The sequence below is a fragment of the Dermacentor albipictus genome, chromosome 1, assembly GCF_038994185.2.
Source record: "Dermacentor albipictus isolate Rhodes 1998 colony chromosome 1, USDA_Dalb.pri_finalv2, whole genome shotgun sequence".
In the NCBI taxonomy this organism is placed as follows: Eukaryota; Metazoa; Arthropoda; class Arachnida; order Ixodida; family Ixodidae; genus Dermacentor; species Dermacentor albipictus.
Window position 1 is genome coordinate 393,989,947 of NC_091821.1, and position 15,590 is coordinate 394,005,536.

At 44.1% G+C, this 15,590-nt stretch overlaps 1 protein-coding gene across 3 annotated transcripts in view; it reads left to right on the plus strand.

Annotated features, from left to right (window-relative positions):
* The window catches only part of LOC135914650 (histone deacetylase complex subunit SAP130-like), a 612,247-nt gene that overhangs the window by 506,478 nt on the left and 90,179 nt on the right, over positions 1-15,590 (plus strand). For all 3 annotated transcript variants that reach the window (XM_065447584.2, XM_070532047.1, XM_070532046.1), the window contains exons 5-9: positions 519-628; positions 5,376-5,468; positions 8,550-8,647; positions 13,105-13,276; positions 14,643-14,825. In XM_065447584.2, the coding sequence (XP_065303656.1) occupies positions 519-628; positions 5,376-5,468; positions 8,550-8,647; positions 13,105-13,276; positions 14,643-14,825 (656 nt within the window). The remainder of the gene's footprint in view (positions 1-518; positions 629-5,375; positions 5,469-8,549; positions 8,648-13,104; positions 13,277-14,642; positions 14,826-15,590) is intronic.

Here is a 15,590-nt window from a genome sequence, read left to right on the forward strand (position 1 = left end):
GTTTGTGTGATCCAAGTGACTTGTGATCACTTATCTCTACTGGCAGTTGTCTTGTGAGGTCAATTAATAAGGGTTTCAGCGGGGATAACTGAAATCAATCGGGAAACTGAATTAGACATTAGTTCAGATCTTGCCAAAAAGAACAGTTTTGCAGTTTTTGAACAACAGAGGTGCTGTGCACACCACATTGTTGTGAGACTATTACCTAACTTACAGGCTGAGAGCTGAAGTTTTAAATGCTAGCAGCCTTTTGACTTGTGTCTGTTGTACTGTGATGGGCTCTCCTTCGTGTAGTGCTTGCATTAGTGTGATACCTCTGCATTATAATCTATGAGGCTATGCACTTCGTAGAGGTGTCTTCACAGGGCATGCACCAAACCGTTGCATACACAGGGGGGGCTACAGAATGCATCTGTGCTCAGCCACCTGAACTTAGCCTGCTGATGGCATCCTTAGTCACTTCACTTTTTCCTCAGAATTGCAGTCATAAAGAGGGATCATATTCCCTTCATTCACAGGGCCAGCAGCTGTCGCAAGCATCAACACTGCTCCGAAATCAGCGCTCGCAACACCAATGTTGCGGTCTTCAATGAGTCAAGCAACCGCAGCACCTCATATACCAGTTGGTGTAAGAATGGACTTCTCTTTATTAATTCTGTTTTTGTGTGTTGTACTACTGCCACTATATCAAATGTTTTCAGCAGAAGTGTTAAATAGACTGTTATCTCCAATTCTCAGCACTGCCATGCCTAGCAGATATGCAAGTCATGCAGTGCTTTTGCCTGAGGCAGCCTAAGTAAGATGGCTGTTGAGTTGTGCCTGGCAAAAGAGTTGAGTTTGGTATTGTGCATGTTAATACAAAAGGCTGTAGCAAGGGTTGAGTGTTTGATTCCAATAAACTTACTTCAGCAGTGCAAACTGGGGCTCTGCAATGAGTGTCAGTGATGCAACGTGCGTAGGTGCTGGTGTGCTGTGCTGGCAGAACAAACAGATACTTTTCCTGCAGCACTTCTAAATGACTATTTCTCATGATTACTGCTGTAGTGTGTGTAAGTGTGCAGGAAAAAAAAAAAACATTAATAAGCTGAAATCGTGATGCACACCTAGCTTTCTGAGAATACTTAGAAATGTAAAGAAAGGGAGTAGGATAGGGCAACTAAATATACATGCCTGAAAAACCTAGTTTGGGAATGCCTGGGCTAACCTCATCGTAATAAGCGAAAGACTGGGCATCTTCTTGAGTGTACAGCGTATAACGAAAATGTAGAAGCCATTGTCTGCAATGGGTGGCTAGCCTTTAACTTTTTTTGCAATAGGGTGTACGAGCACTGGCATATGCTGGAGTTCCAGACAGACTGACTTAGTTCTCAGTTTTTTTTTTCAATGCTAAAAGAAAAGCTCACTGAGTCCATCAAGCTTGGCTGGCCAATCAGCATGTGGAGTTTTTTGAATTCTGCAAAATGGTCTTAGGTATGCCATGGCAAGAATGTGCAGACATTTAGGCCAATGTTACAATGTGCAAGCAAATACTGCTTCCAGCTGTGGGGCTAAATATATCTTGCCATGACCGTTCCGTGTGCAGAACGCTAGTTTCAAGCCTGCATCACATTGTTTGGGCATAGATGCTTTTAATTTTTTGGCAATGTGGGACCAGCATGGCAGCAGCAGAGTCATTGCACACTTTGCCTGCTCATCAAGGTATGTCATCCTGACACCTGTTACATGCCAGCACAGATCATGTGTTTTCACATGTAAAAATAAAGAGAAAAGGAAAATACAGCAGGCTTGTTTGACCTTGCAGGATCACTACCCGAATTCCAATGATGTTTCTTTCGAGCAGTTGCATTAAGAATTTCTTTTGCCCGTATATGACCCATAATATGGACACAGTCTTGTGCAAACTTAAAATTGGTGTCATGTGACACTCAGGAAAACGTGTATAACGCTCTCGTAACGTCGTAATTAACCTCAGTGTCCCCATTTAAGAGCATCAGACATAACGCGCCTCCCCGCATTTCCACCAAATGTGTAAGTCTGTGGCACTCTCAGTTCCCAGAAGACTGTGGGCAAGCAAGCTAGGTGCTTATTATAACACCTGAAAATAAGGAGAATGACGGAAATAAGGACTGAATGAAAGTGTTCATAGTTGGCCGTTAGTGGTTGTGTTATTCTGCATAACAGAATGAACGCAGTTCAAGGCTTCAGTGAGTAGCCATAGCTTGCCTTCTATAAGGCCCACAGCGAAAATTATAAAAAGAAGGAAGTGCAGGTATCACACAAATAAATACAGTACTTATCGCGGCACAGCAGGCTGAATTCTGTACCGTTCATAAAGCACACTTATAATGCTCTGCCATGCTTGCATATATTTACTGCAAATGTCATATTCAACCTGCCGTAAAAACCGGAATATAAGTCAAACTTTTTTTCGAAAAACTGTGACAATCAGTTTATACCATTTTTTTTCTTTCATTCTTTATAAATGAAGTTTGGGAGGTCGACCTGTATCCAGGTCAAACCTATATTCCGATTTTTACGGAGGTGGGTAGGGGGTCGACCTATATTCCAGTCTGACCTCTATATTTCAGTTTTAGTGGTACACATTTTGAACTTTGCCTACATATTGCCATAACCTGCCTTTTATTTCAACCAAATACATACAAGGCGCCTCATTTAGTTCACTGAGGACACTGGGAAAAACCTACTATGCACTTCATAGAATGCATGAAAATAGGAAGAAAAGGAGTATTCATGCATGAATATACAGTTAAGGGACCTCCATATATCGAAGTCAGTGAAATTGGCGCTCTACTTTGTTATACCAAAATTTCATTGTACTGAAATTCGACCTTTTACCCAAATAAGTACGTTCTCCGGCAGATTGAAATGAGGCACAAAATTTTCTGAATTATTGTGCGATGAAAAACTTTCATTTAATTGAATTTGGGAGTCGGTGACCAAAGATACAGTTTCATGCCATGTCAATGATATCTTCACATCGGCGGTGTGAAGCTAAGCCTGCAAAGCTTTCGCATGCACTCCACCGCCACAGCTGATAGTGTCGCCTGCAGAGGGGCGGTGCTATTATGAATAGCGCTGGCAGAGGCGAGTGAATGCTTTGTCTGCCTCGCTTCAACGTGTCTATGGTACTCGAGATTATGTGACCTCCAGCACTAAATGCGAGCACAGCACACATGAAGCCACGACCATCTCGGCTCGTCCAGCCTTTGCACCTGCCACAGATTGCTTCCAAGAGAAGGACGCACAGGCCGTGTATGCACTCAGTCGTGCTGACAGCACAGGCTAGACGAGGAGATGCGCACTTGCACACCTGGATCACGTTGCCCCCCTCCCTCCCTGCTTGTGCAGAATGGCAGCGCTCACCAAGTCACCATCCGGTTTTACTCGCCCTCGTATGGTTTCCCTCGCACCCACAGCATACAGAGCATAGTGCATGATAGGATTTTGTCGCACTCGTACCTTAGAGGGAGCATGACATCCTTGCTGCTAGGCTTTGGTGGCCACTCTCTGTTGCACGGTGCGCGATTCGAGAGCTGTGTGCACGAGCAGCTGCATATAATTCAACCATTTGACCATCTGCGTTCGCAGCACTTTCCGTTTATTGCCACGGCATTTTTTCAGGGCGCCATTGAAATTTCGTTAAATAGTGTATAAACATAGTTTGTGATACTGAGGTTCAAGACAGATGGTGTTCTATAGACAAGAAGTTCTAAAAAGTTATATACTTCATTTGAATTTTGTCATATTGAAGTTCTTTATATTGAGGTTTAGCTGTATTTGAAAACCATTGAAAAAAGTATTTGTGTTTACGAATAGCAACCATAAAACATGTTAAAAAAACCCCAGGCAGTCTAAATTGGTTCAGAGCACCTCACTATGGTGTCTCTCATGTCCAGTTTGTTACGTTGCAATGGGAAACCCCATAATTTGCATTGAAATTACATCTCTACAGCACCTTGCACTATATTTGAAAGGATGCTCCAAGTATGTGATAAAATGTCTATGAATTTAATCTGGCTTGTGCATCATACCAGCTGCTTCATAAAAAGTGCCAGGATATTGTGCTCTGCTGGAAAAATAAATCTCGCCTACCGTGGTAGACCAGTGGCTAGGGCATTGCATTGCTAAGCTGAAGGTCGCAGGTTCGATGCCGTATGCAGCAGCCTTAATTCAGGGGGGGGGAGGTGAAATCCAAAAATGTTTAAGTACTTAAATTTAAGAGAATGTTAAAGAAGCCCAGATCGTAAAAATTATTCCCGAGTCCCCCACTATAGCATGCCTCATAATCAAATCGCAGTTTTGACATGTAAAACCTCAGAATTTAATTTTTTGGATAAACAAGCTTAACATAGAGTGTCAGGCTAGTTGGTGCCTGCATTCAGAATGCATTTGAGAAGCGAATGCATTTGATTTCGGGATGAGGAATAGAAAGACACATCACTCATCCCACCTTTCTTTTCTTGACCCTTGGTTCTTCACCCCAACCCTCGGACGCTTGCAGGAAAGCCAAACTCGGTGTTCTAGGAAGAATAAAAAGGCACATGCATGAAATGTGCCATAAGTGTGAGGATGCGGGAGCATTGTGAAGTGTGCAAGGTTGCTAAGTGGCCAGTAAGAAGATATAAGAAATGTGCATCCCCCCCCCCCCCTCAGTACAGCACACTGCAGTTTTCTTAATAAATTTAGCATAAGGTAATTAGTTACATGTTAGCATGGTGCGCGCCCATGGACTTTGGCACAGGCGCAGGCATCCTGCGTGAACACGCATTGTTGTATGCGAGAACAGAAAGCTAAGGGATTTGGAAACTTTGCATTGTAAAAAACAGGTCTATAGAAATGGGATGAGGATCTCTCTCAGCATAACGATTGTGCCCATTCTTTGCCTCATCCCATTTTGTCGTACTGTTCTCTACAGTGCATTACATTAGTGTATCATGCTCCTGGCTGTGCTAAAACAGCCAGCAAATAGGCAGTGCTTGTTCGAATCGATGAGGCAACCAAATGTTGGATCAGCATGCATGGCTCGCAAGACTGGTGTATTATGCCTGTTAAGAACCTCAAAGAGAAAGCACATTCTGGCAGTTCGTCTTGTAGAGGTGGCCATCATGCATGTGAAAACGGCCCTCTCTCGAAGGTTTGCGCGCAGCATCAAGGAGCGGCTGCAAGCTCTCATCCTTCTGCTGCTCGGCTCTGAAGGAGCCAGCATCGGGGAGCTGCGAGGATGCAAGGGCAATGTAATGATCACAGTTGCCTGCGCTGCAGCCAGTCATGGGAAGCGGCATCCGAGAGAGACAGTCTGCATCGTCGTGTCATTGTCCATTCTTGTATAAAATGATGAACTCAACCTTTTGCAGAGGACGCGGCCAGTGTACAAGATGACCAGATGGATCGCGAAGTTTCACGAGCCAGTGGAGGAATTTATCCGTGAAGACTTTGAGTCCGCACAGGTATGAGCAAAACCACTATGCCTCGGCGATGACTACAAGGCGCTCTTTCTTCATTAACTGTGTAGCTGTGGTCGCAGTGGCTCAGGAAGTGACTCGCATAGGGGATGTGTTAATTGTCACAGCACCAGTGCCAACACTACTTACATCATTGAGAACATCTTTCGGAGCAGAGGGTGTCAGAGAATACACCACTTGACTCAAGAGGCAACTCACATAGGAGGTGTGTTAATTATCGCCTCTATCTTGAACAAGTGCAACACCATTGCCAACTCTACGTACATGGTTGTGAACATCTGTTGGAGCTGAGGGTCAAAGCTCTGGAGAATATGCTGCTTGACTCAAGAGGCAACTCTCATAAGAAATGTGTTGTCACCACTACCTCGAACAAGTACAGAACCAATGCCAACACTACTTGCATTCTATTCTTAAGGATGTCTATTGGATCTGAAGGCCAAAGTGCCAGAGTGTGCTGTTTGACTCAAGAGGCAACTTGTAAAGGAGATATCTTGTCACAATTGTAATGAAAAAGTACACAGCAATTCCAACACCACTTTGACCATTGTGATTGCTGGAGGAGAGGCTCAAAGCACTGAAGAACACACTGCCTGACTGGAGCGGCAAGTCTCATACAAGATGACACATTCATTTTTGACACTGTCTTGAATAAGTGCAGCACCAGTGCCAGCTCTATTTGCATTCACGTGAACGTCTGTTGAAGCTGAGGTCAAAGGGCTGGAAATGCTGCATAAATGCAGAATAGACTCGCATAAGGGATGATGTGTTGCTGCCACTGTTGTGAACAAGTAAAGCGCCACTGCCAACACCACTTGGGTTCTTGTGAACATTCAGTGAAGTTGGGAGCCCAAATGCTGAAGAATGTGCTTTGATGACAAGAGGAACGTCAGCTGGCAGAAGAGCCGGGACCTAGAGGTGGTCACTCAAGGCCCGTGAGAATGCCTTGTTTATAGAAGGTGCGTGAGAGGTTGAGTGATGTTAGCGAAGCTAGGAATGAAGATGCGGCAGTAGGAGCGCAAGTCCAAGAAACTTAATAGCCTCTTCTTCAAAGAAAAGACAAGTCATTTGCTTCACTTCAACGACCACAGTCATCTGTGTTTCAAGTCTTCCCGAATCGGATGGTCACCAAAGTGGCAGTTGAAGTTGAATATCCGGCCGACTTTGCCCAAGCAGACAAGGGCAAGGTCTGGGCGCATACACATATCTTGCTCAGTAAGTTTCTACCTGAAGATTATTACATTGCCTAGACAGTACATGCTTGATCTCCAAACTCGGGCCATGTGGTAAGGTTTCTTGAAGCTGGAATTCGAGAGCAGAGTTCGTATATCAAAGAGTAGTAAGGGCCACACATATCATTGAATATTCACACTGTCTTTATTGGTGGCTGTAATAACAACAAAATTCGGCCTCCAGCACCGCTTTGGCAGACAAGCAGAGGGCAGGCAACGTGATAAACATGCACCTCCTTGAGATGTTTAGCGGTGGCAGGACGTTGAAAATAGTGAACTCACTTGTTCTGGTCATAGCCAGCAGGTAGTTGAAGGCAAAATTGGTGAGTTGAGGACATTCACAGTGCAAATCCTCGGAGCACGGACTGAGTCGTAGGGTGCCTTTACCGCTCTTAGTGGACAATGTTGCATATCTACCAAACTGTTATGAGAAACGTGTGCTGCTCAAGAAAACATGACATAGGAAGGCTGAGGTGAGCTGGGTATCTCCCAAGACCGAGGCAGGAAGGTCACTGGGTCATTGCTCTCTTTTGTCGCCTTGTGATTGTTGCCTGTGTACATCTTGTGCTCAGTTGTGAAGACTCATGACCTGTGTTCCAATATCACAACTGTTTCATGAAAATACTTGCAAGGAAAAAGAACCATGCACCATGTACTGCATGCTGCTAGTACCTTGACACCACAACCAAGAACTATTGCTCTCGATGTTGCCCCAAGCTCTTGCGGCTAAAGAGGGAACTCATCAAAATTTTGAAATTGGATGGACAAATGTGCCAGATTTTACACTGGCATTCGAAGTGAGTTGCAAAATACGTGGACCAGTGAGACTCTACCTTGGAAGTTATGAGATTAGGTGTTGGCACTTAAAGGGTTAAAACACGCACACCTGCTCCACATGATGTCGTACAATAGGTACCTTATACCAGTGTCTGCTTGAGGCTAGATAAAATTGTTACTTAGTCAGCAAACTATATCATCTTATTAGACAAATTAGGAACCTAATGTGGCTTTCTTTTAGGTTGTTTCAGCAGTTAAGGATTTGAATGTGCAAGAATGCTGCGAAATCTGAGATTTCACACTGGCCAACACCGTGGTTTTGACAAGAAATTGAAGAAGGGAAGCTTGCTCTTTATTTCCTTTGCTAACAAGCCATATTTCTCTGCCAAGCAAGTGAAAAAGAGTGATCCACCAGACTTATCCTATTTGGCATTTCGTCTTAGTGACCCTTTAACAGTTATTCTGGCTGCAATACTGTTTTGATAATTGAAGACTTCAAGACTCGCCAATGGATCCAATAGCTTTCCCAGACAACAAATCTGCTCATAACCATTTAAAGCCTTTGATTGCACTGGGTTGTAATCTCCATGCTGTGCATATGCATTGAAGAGTCCTCCTGTGATCTTGTGATAAAATGTTGAAGAACCTTAACTGTTGTGGAAGATGAGCCTAATGTACCATCACCCCAAAATGAATATTGGAGGGTCATAAGAAGTATTGTCGGCAGACAGGTTTAGAGTACTATCACGCTGGAATGAAACTTGAACACATCAAGACAAACGACAAGGTGCGCTTACCTGCCCACATTTGCCATCGTGTATGACACTGGTGCAATTAGTTTACAGATGCTTAATTGGTTTTCTACTCTGCTTAATTCTATTTCCATTTCATTGTGGAGCAATCGTACTTGTGCATAGATTACATGTGCATGGTGCTTTCACTTTAGATATTCTGTTGTCAATCTGTGTTACTTCTATCGCACTCACCTGGTTTTGTGTTGGTGTTGTGGAAGTGTTTGGTTACTGTGATTTCTTTTTTTTCTTTCTGTAACCTCTCGCAGCAGGCACGGGCAGCAGGGCTTGTTCCTGCTAGAGCGTCGTTTGCATCCATACCTCGATCGGCAGGCCTGTCAATGACCCAGGTGATGGACTTGCAGAAGTAAGCAATATTGTTTTCTATATACAGATTTTAAGGGGGCCTTGCTTGTAAAACAGTTTTTTTTTGTGTGTGAATATAAAGTAATGAAACTTGCACTACATATGTGTGGCAAACCAATTCCGTGGAATCCTGCAAGGTTGAGGAAGTATAACAAGAGGGAAAATTGTCTGAATGTAGCCCGAATATGCCCGAATGTAGGACGAATGTAGCACGAAGCTACAATGGAAACCTACTAAGGTTTCTCAAAAAGAGAGCTCCGCAATTGAGGAAAAATTCGTCCTGGTTCGGGATTTTTTTTTGGCGGGTCTCTGCCATCTGAGCTAACCAGGAGGCTTGCAGATTGCAATGTTAGGGTGAACAGTGTCCTTGAATCAGCCTTTTCACATGTTCTATCGCATCCTGGATGCCACTGTTTGAGCTTATAGATAAAGAGAGGAAAGGGAGCTGTACAACGATGATAGCCATTTCATAATAAGCGTTTTCCTTGAGCCGCGGATGCGCTTCCAGAACTGAAGTCACGGGCACACTTCTTTTATCCATGGTGCCACCAACTCATCTAAATATACAAATTTCATGGAGATGTGGCTTTATTACTGCACAGACATGGCTGAATTGCTGGTGCATTCTTTAACAGTTAAAGGGACCCAAAAACTGCAAGCAATTCATCACGCATTTTTGGCTGGAAATTGTGAGTGTTTGCACTGTGTCCCCCCTTAATTAGAGACCCAGGTTGTCCAGAGCCCTCACTATAGCATCCCTCTAAGTTAGTTTGTGTCTTTGAAGCATAAAGTCTCATCAAATGTTGCCAGCAGCCACTTTAAGGGCCCCTCATCAGGCCACATATTTGGTTACAAATTTTGGTTACACAATGGAAATTGTTAAATGCCCTCTAAGGTGCATTCTGTTGCAAGAATTCTTCCAATTAGTTGAGTAATAACAGAGATAGAGATACTTTAAGTGCCGCGAGCCCATGATTTCAGGAGGCAGGCGTCATTGCCAACATTGACACTCTCTCCACTTGCCCCGCATAGCCTCTGCAAGTGAAATTCCTTCCCTACGTTCTCCCATACTGGAGCTGGAGGATTGCGTGACGTATATTTCACGGGCCCTGCCTTTTTTTACTCTCTCTCTTTCTCTCTCCAGTTTTTGCTGAGGGGCACACTTCTGGTGATGGTCTCGTGTGCGAGCTGTTGCGTTTGTCTCGTTTCGCACAGCGGATGATTTCGCGTGCTCTGCACAAGAACACCTGATTAACGGTAGAAGTCAGTGCCACAATCACAAGCACCAAGTCAGGTGCAAGAGGATGAAAGAGCACAATCATGGTACTGGAACATAGTAGAAAATGACAGTTTCGTTTTCTGTGTATGCGATTGCACGACATGGAAACAAGCAGACGAAACGGTAGTACATCTCTGTTGCTACAGTACGAAGCAAAACAAAAAACATGCAGACATTGGGTTTGTATGTTTTATTATTTCTATAAACTTTAATTCGTCTATTGAAGAAAGAGATTAAAGAAATAACTGATGTTTCCTTAAATAATTCTCAAAGTCATGTGTCACTATGAGTGAAGTCACAGCACTACCATGTACTAGGTACACTTGTGTGATTGACATAGACTCTCTGGCTGGGAGCGCAGCACCCGCAAGGAGAAGGGCAAATGGTGTTTGGTTTGAAATATAAGACTTTCCGTCGCGTGTAGGAATGTAATACTTAGGAGACACGATTGTTAGTACGCATTGTATGCACTGTGCTTGTTAGTTCAAAATGGCCAGACCTTACAAAGTCTGGCACTGCCTTTAAAGGAGCCCTGAATCTCTTTTTATTGAAGCCAAAGAATGCATTTGAAGTTAAAAGTAGACTATTTGAGATATACTTTCCTGCCAAAGCTTTCAGCAGAAGAGGAGTTATGGGCATTCAAAGGTCGCTTATGGTGGTCCCCTCTGTGATACTCCCGCTCCTTCTTCAATGCCTTGCACCGCGAAGGCTATGGGGAAGTGGGGCATGCCCACAACGCTCTGCCTACTGAACGTCACTGTGATGAGCAGTTTAAAATTGATTTTGGATGTTCATGTAGACGTCGCTATTTCTGATTTTGGCACCTACGAAGCGCGATACAAGGTTGTCTTCAGTAAGCTGCAGTGCATTGAACGAGCGGACGCATTGTGGCACCCGTGGTATCTACGCTACATAGCAGACTGCAGCTACATGCAACTGTGGTGCATATGTGCATTGTTTGCTTTGTGCACGACATGGCTTGAGTATGCCCGTGTTCATATGCTCCAGTCTGGCTCTGCTATGTGGTGTGGATCGGCTTTGTATTGCACCAGCTTGACTGATGGATAATAGCCATATTCAACTTGTGCATGTTAAAGAGCTGTCAATAGCTCAGTACGAATCAAATTTTGCCGAGGCGTCTGGCAAGGAGCAGCCAGGCGTGAGCACATGCTGGCAAGTGTGCATGTGGTCTGACGTTAAGTTTCGTGTAGTTTGAGGCTAGTTGAGTGTTCAAAACCCGATGCCTATGATACTAGTAAGCAGTCTGGTCAAAGTTTAGTTCCTGCGAGTGACTGCGGCCGAGCGTGATTAGACGATGGTCGTCTTCTTCTGAAAGTATGTAATTCTTGAAAGCAGATTTCTATTTACAGTCAACGACTGAGTTTCTGGACGCTTGATTTTTCGGACATGCCCAATAATTCGTGGCACCATGCCTTCCGATTTTCCGGACTTAGTGCCATGACTTCAGGCATGAAACGGCATTTATTGAAGCCACTACTGCTGCCATTTTGATTACCTCTCCGCCTCGAACCGACGCTCTCACACGCAGATTGGCTGGCAGCCATAGCCACCACTGCGGCAACGCTAGGCCTAGCTACTTCGACGTTCGCTATCAAGCTTCTTGCTGCTTGGTGCGATGGTTTTAATTGAAACAATGCCTTGCTGTTAGCAATGGCTCCGTCTTAGTAATCCTCGCCAATGGCTTCGAAGCTCGGAAGGCACAGCGCGTTGCGTAATGCCAGTTCCTGAAAGCCACCCTCGCCTCAATACAGCAGTGTGACGCGATGAAGCATAGTTGATGCATTGCGGTGAAGCGTATTAAAAGTGACAAGGGGCAATTGTCACCTGGGCACGGTATGGTTACCTTAATTATACACACGTGCACCTGCCATCTCCTAACAAAGTACAAGCACCAATACGCCTAATAAGTATACTCGCAGGCCTTTAGAGCTATTTGAGACGTGCCTGTGCCGATTTGAGCACTTGGGGGCAGTAAAAGGCCATATCAGGATTTCTTCAGACTGCCCGATTTTTTCGGACGTTTTCGCGGCCTCTGAGGAGTCTGGAAAATCAGACATTGACTGTATATCAGCCTGTCTGTTAACCTGCATCAATAAATATACACAGTAACAATGGGAAGAAGCGCACTCATTCAAACAGCCTTCTTGATTGATGTCGGCTTTTGGCCATTAGCAGCCACGTATGGGAATATGCTATAAGAAGTATAGTGCCTGAAAAGAGTGAGTAGCAGGCTTCTGTTGTAAAGAGAGTATTTCAGAAAAAGATGACTTCGCTCTGCTTGCGAGCTCCATGTGATGCCCACGGCTGCAAAGTTTGGCTGAGATGTTCACTGCAGCGTATGCTATCCGTGGACTGCGTTCTTTCACCAAGCCAGAGGGGGTGTTCAGGCCCCCATCAAAGGCACTTGCAATAGCCCATTTTATTTTTATTTTTGTGCTTTCTTTTGTTTCTGTGCATCATAATTTCACGTTGCTAGTTGTTATGTGCCCATTACTGGCTTGGATGTGTTTGGAACTGTCAGCATCTCTCGTGACACATTGCACAGGTTTTCTTGAAATATGGCTACAGCAGTTTGGCAAGGGAGTTGGAACACAGTGCATATATGTTCTCAGTGGTATGTAGAGTACTAACTCGATAACCGCTAGTGCTGTAAGCAGTTTATGTATGTCTTATGTGTCATTAACATATAGTTACACTAGAAGGATCTGAGTGAATGCTTGAAGGTTATGTCCTACGCCTGTTCCTTGGCCAATGCACAAGATTTACAATGTATGTGCTATGCATGAGAAACTTCTGAGCAGGAGATTTGCTTGCATGAACTATCTATTCTCATGGCAAAGGGCATTTATATCCCTGAAGAGCACTGCAATTTTTTTTCTATGTCATGCATATGTTTGTAAAATGGTCAATGTCAATGCCTAAAAGGCCCTCAACTGCCACTATTCATGTTGTGTGCGACACGCAGAAAACTGTTTACACAGAAGACTGGTTATTTTTCCTTGATCAAAGGTCTCTGTGCAGTGCTACAATGACCTTAACACTGTTTTGCCTTTTGAGTTAAACTGGTAAATGCTATCCAGAAATGGTCAAGAATGTGGCTGTGTTTGGCGAGGGTTTCCTTATGTATATAAGAATGTATACGACAATGGCCTTCACAGAATGCATGGGATGCCCAGGTCTGGCTCGCACGGAGGAGCTAGTCAGGTGCAGATTGGCTTTGCCTCGGGCCGCTCCTTGGAACCCCTGGCACGGACAACACTTGGCCACTCCTCAGTTTCAATAGCCAAGCCTTTGCACGTCACTCAACCCATTGTACACAGCCTTCATCAGGTGGGTCACTGTGTTCCTCACTTGTTCCTGCCTTCTCTTTTATTGCAATACCAATTATACGGACTCTTGAGGCGCATTCCTGTCAACATGCTGTCCTGCGAAGTGGACACATTGTCAATGTGGAGGCTCAGTCAGCTTGGTGGTGGATCCAAGACAGCAACCTGCCTTCTGCTGTTGGCATGACCATTGGGCACGCGCACGCTATAAGCACACTAGTGTTCTTGCTTAGTTGCTGTGTATATGCGCTAGTCTGAGCAGAACAGACACTAAATGTCAAGCTAACATTATCTAATATTTTACTAAGCGCTGACTAACATTGTCAGTTTCCCATCTCTTTCATCTCATGCACCATCGTAGTGCGACGCCTGCAACAACGTTGGCAATGCTCCTCAACATGCCAGCATTGTGAGATGCCTTGTGACTGCCAGGGCGCTGTTTCTTCTAACAGCAGTTGCCTGGCATGCTGCGTTGCTCCAGCTTGTTGCACCTGCATGTAGTTAGAACACCGTCCAAGGAGTTTAAGTGCAATGCTAAACCTCGCAATCGTTGCCAATGCTTCGCTCGTCGGGCAAAGCTGTGTAATTTTTTATAGGAATACCAAAGGGCAACACTTCAGACTGGCAAAGTGTGTTTTAATATATTATTTTTATTTATTTGGCAGAAAAATGTGGATTACTAGCCGCAAGATGACAGCCAAATTCTTTCTTGAATTCATGTCAGTGTCAAAATCTCATTGGCATTTTGTCAGCATGACATCACGGATTTGAAAGTATTTTCTTATATATGTGGTGTTTTTGTGTAGGAAAAACTCTGGGAACTTGTTAGGCCGAATATCTGGCTCCTTTAAAATGCAGTGTAGTCCTTGTTTACTAATAAACAATTAACTAGACTTGAGTAGACATCAAAATTCATGATGTCATGGTGAGCTGATGTGGAAACTTTGGGATGGCATTTGACAGCTGTTGTTTGTCTTACTGTCTTTACTAGGTTACTAAGCCTCTTACCACGACAAGAGTGGCCACTTTGCTTTTGTGTAACCACAGTTTGTTAAAGGTTTACTTAATATTTCCCCCCTCGGAATCTTTTTAATTCATCCCACTACTTTATGGCAGAGTGCTTATAAAGGATAACTTCATCTAAGAGCAGTAAATTTTCCTTACTAACGAATGCGTGGAAGTTAATTTAAATTATTCAGTGGCACACATTTGCATTTCATCAGTTTCAGAAGCATCTGCAAAACTTTTGTTTCATTGTGCTGGAATGTTGAAAAATAATCAGTTTAACAGCTGCACATCTGCTTTGCTAATGTATGTGCGGAATTGTTGTGATGGCATGACATGTCCCCTCATTTGCTGAAAACCACTAGGTTCCCGAGAAGACGTTCAAGTGCAGCACGTCTCCAGCCACCGTGCAGTACACAGCGGTGCCTGGGCTTGCCACAGGCACAACCGGCCACTCTGCAGTGATCCCATCATCACCATCGCCTCTCACAACTAGCAATAGCAGCACTGTTAGCTGTGGGGCCACCATCGTGTCACCTCATGCACAAGTGAGTCTCCTGAACAGGAAGGATAGAGCAGTGTTCAGTCATGAAATACATAGCTGATTCCCCCATTATTTTCAGTAATTATTCACATAGCTCACAACGCAAATTACAAATAGTTTATTTAATCCTTTGGGAATCAGAGCTGCAAATACAGTGTCACGAACAAGTGTCAAATGGTCGATGCCATATATTGACAGTACCGTCTGTATGTTCGAAAAATGCACCAATTTTTCAACTATTTATTGCCCAGAAAGTGCTGCTACCCTGTGTGGATACATTTTTTTTCTCCCCTTAGTCTAATGGTTTTCATTCCATGTCATTTTGGCCCTGGAGTTCCATCCACGTGTGTGAGGGCGCGCAGCAGTTAGTCTTGGTATCGTTTCACCAACTGTTTCTATTCATTGCGCTCCAAAAAACTGGTGTCTATCTGGTTTATAACCTCTCAAAGGGTCACTGCTAGATGCTTACCCATCCGTTGCTTGCATGGATGTGATTACATCTGTTCACAGGCGGGCGCTGGCATGTACAAACGATGCTGCCATGCTTGTGTTTCTTTTCTCGAGACTCGGCTTGCTAAAAGTGATTGCCCCTCGCTCACATACACGGTTCGATTATGCTACAGGCGTGCGCACTGGTTGTGCTGCAATTTATTTATTTATTTATTTGAGCGTACCTTACAGGGCCCGATGGGCATTGAGTAAAGGGGGCATAGTGGAAGTTATATAAACAATAGGTGATAAAATTTCATGAAAACATAAAGACAAATGG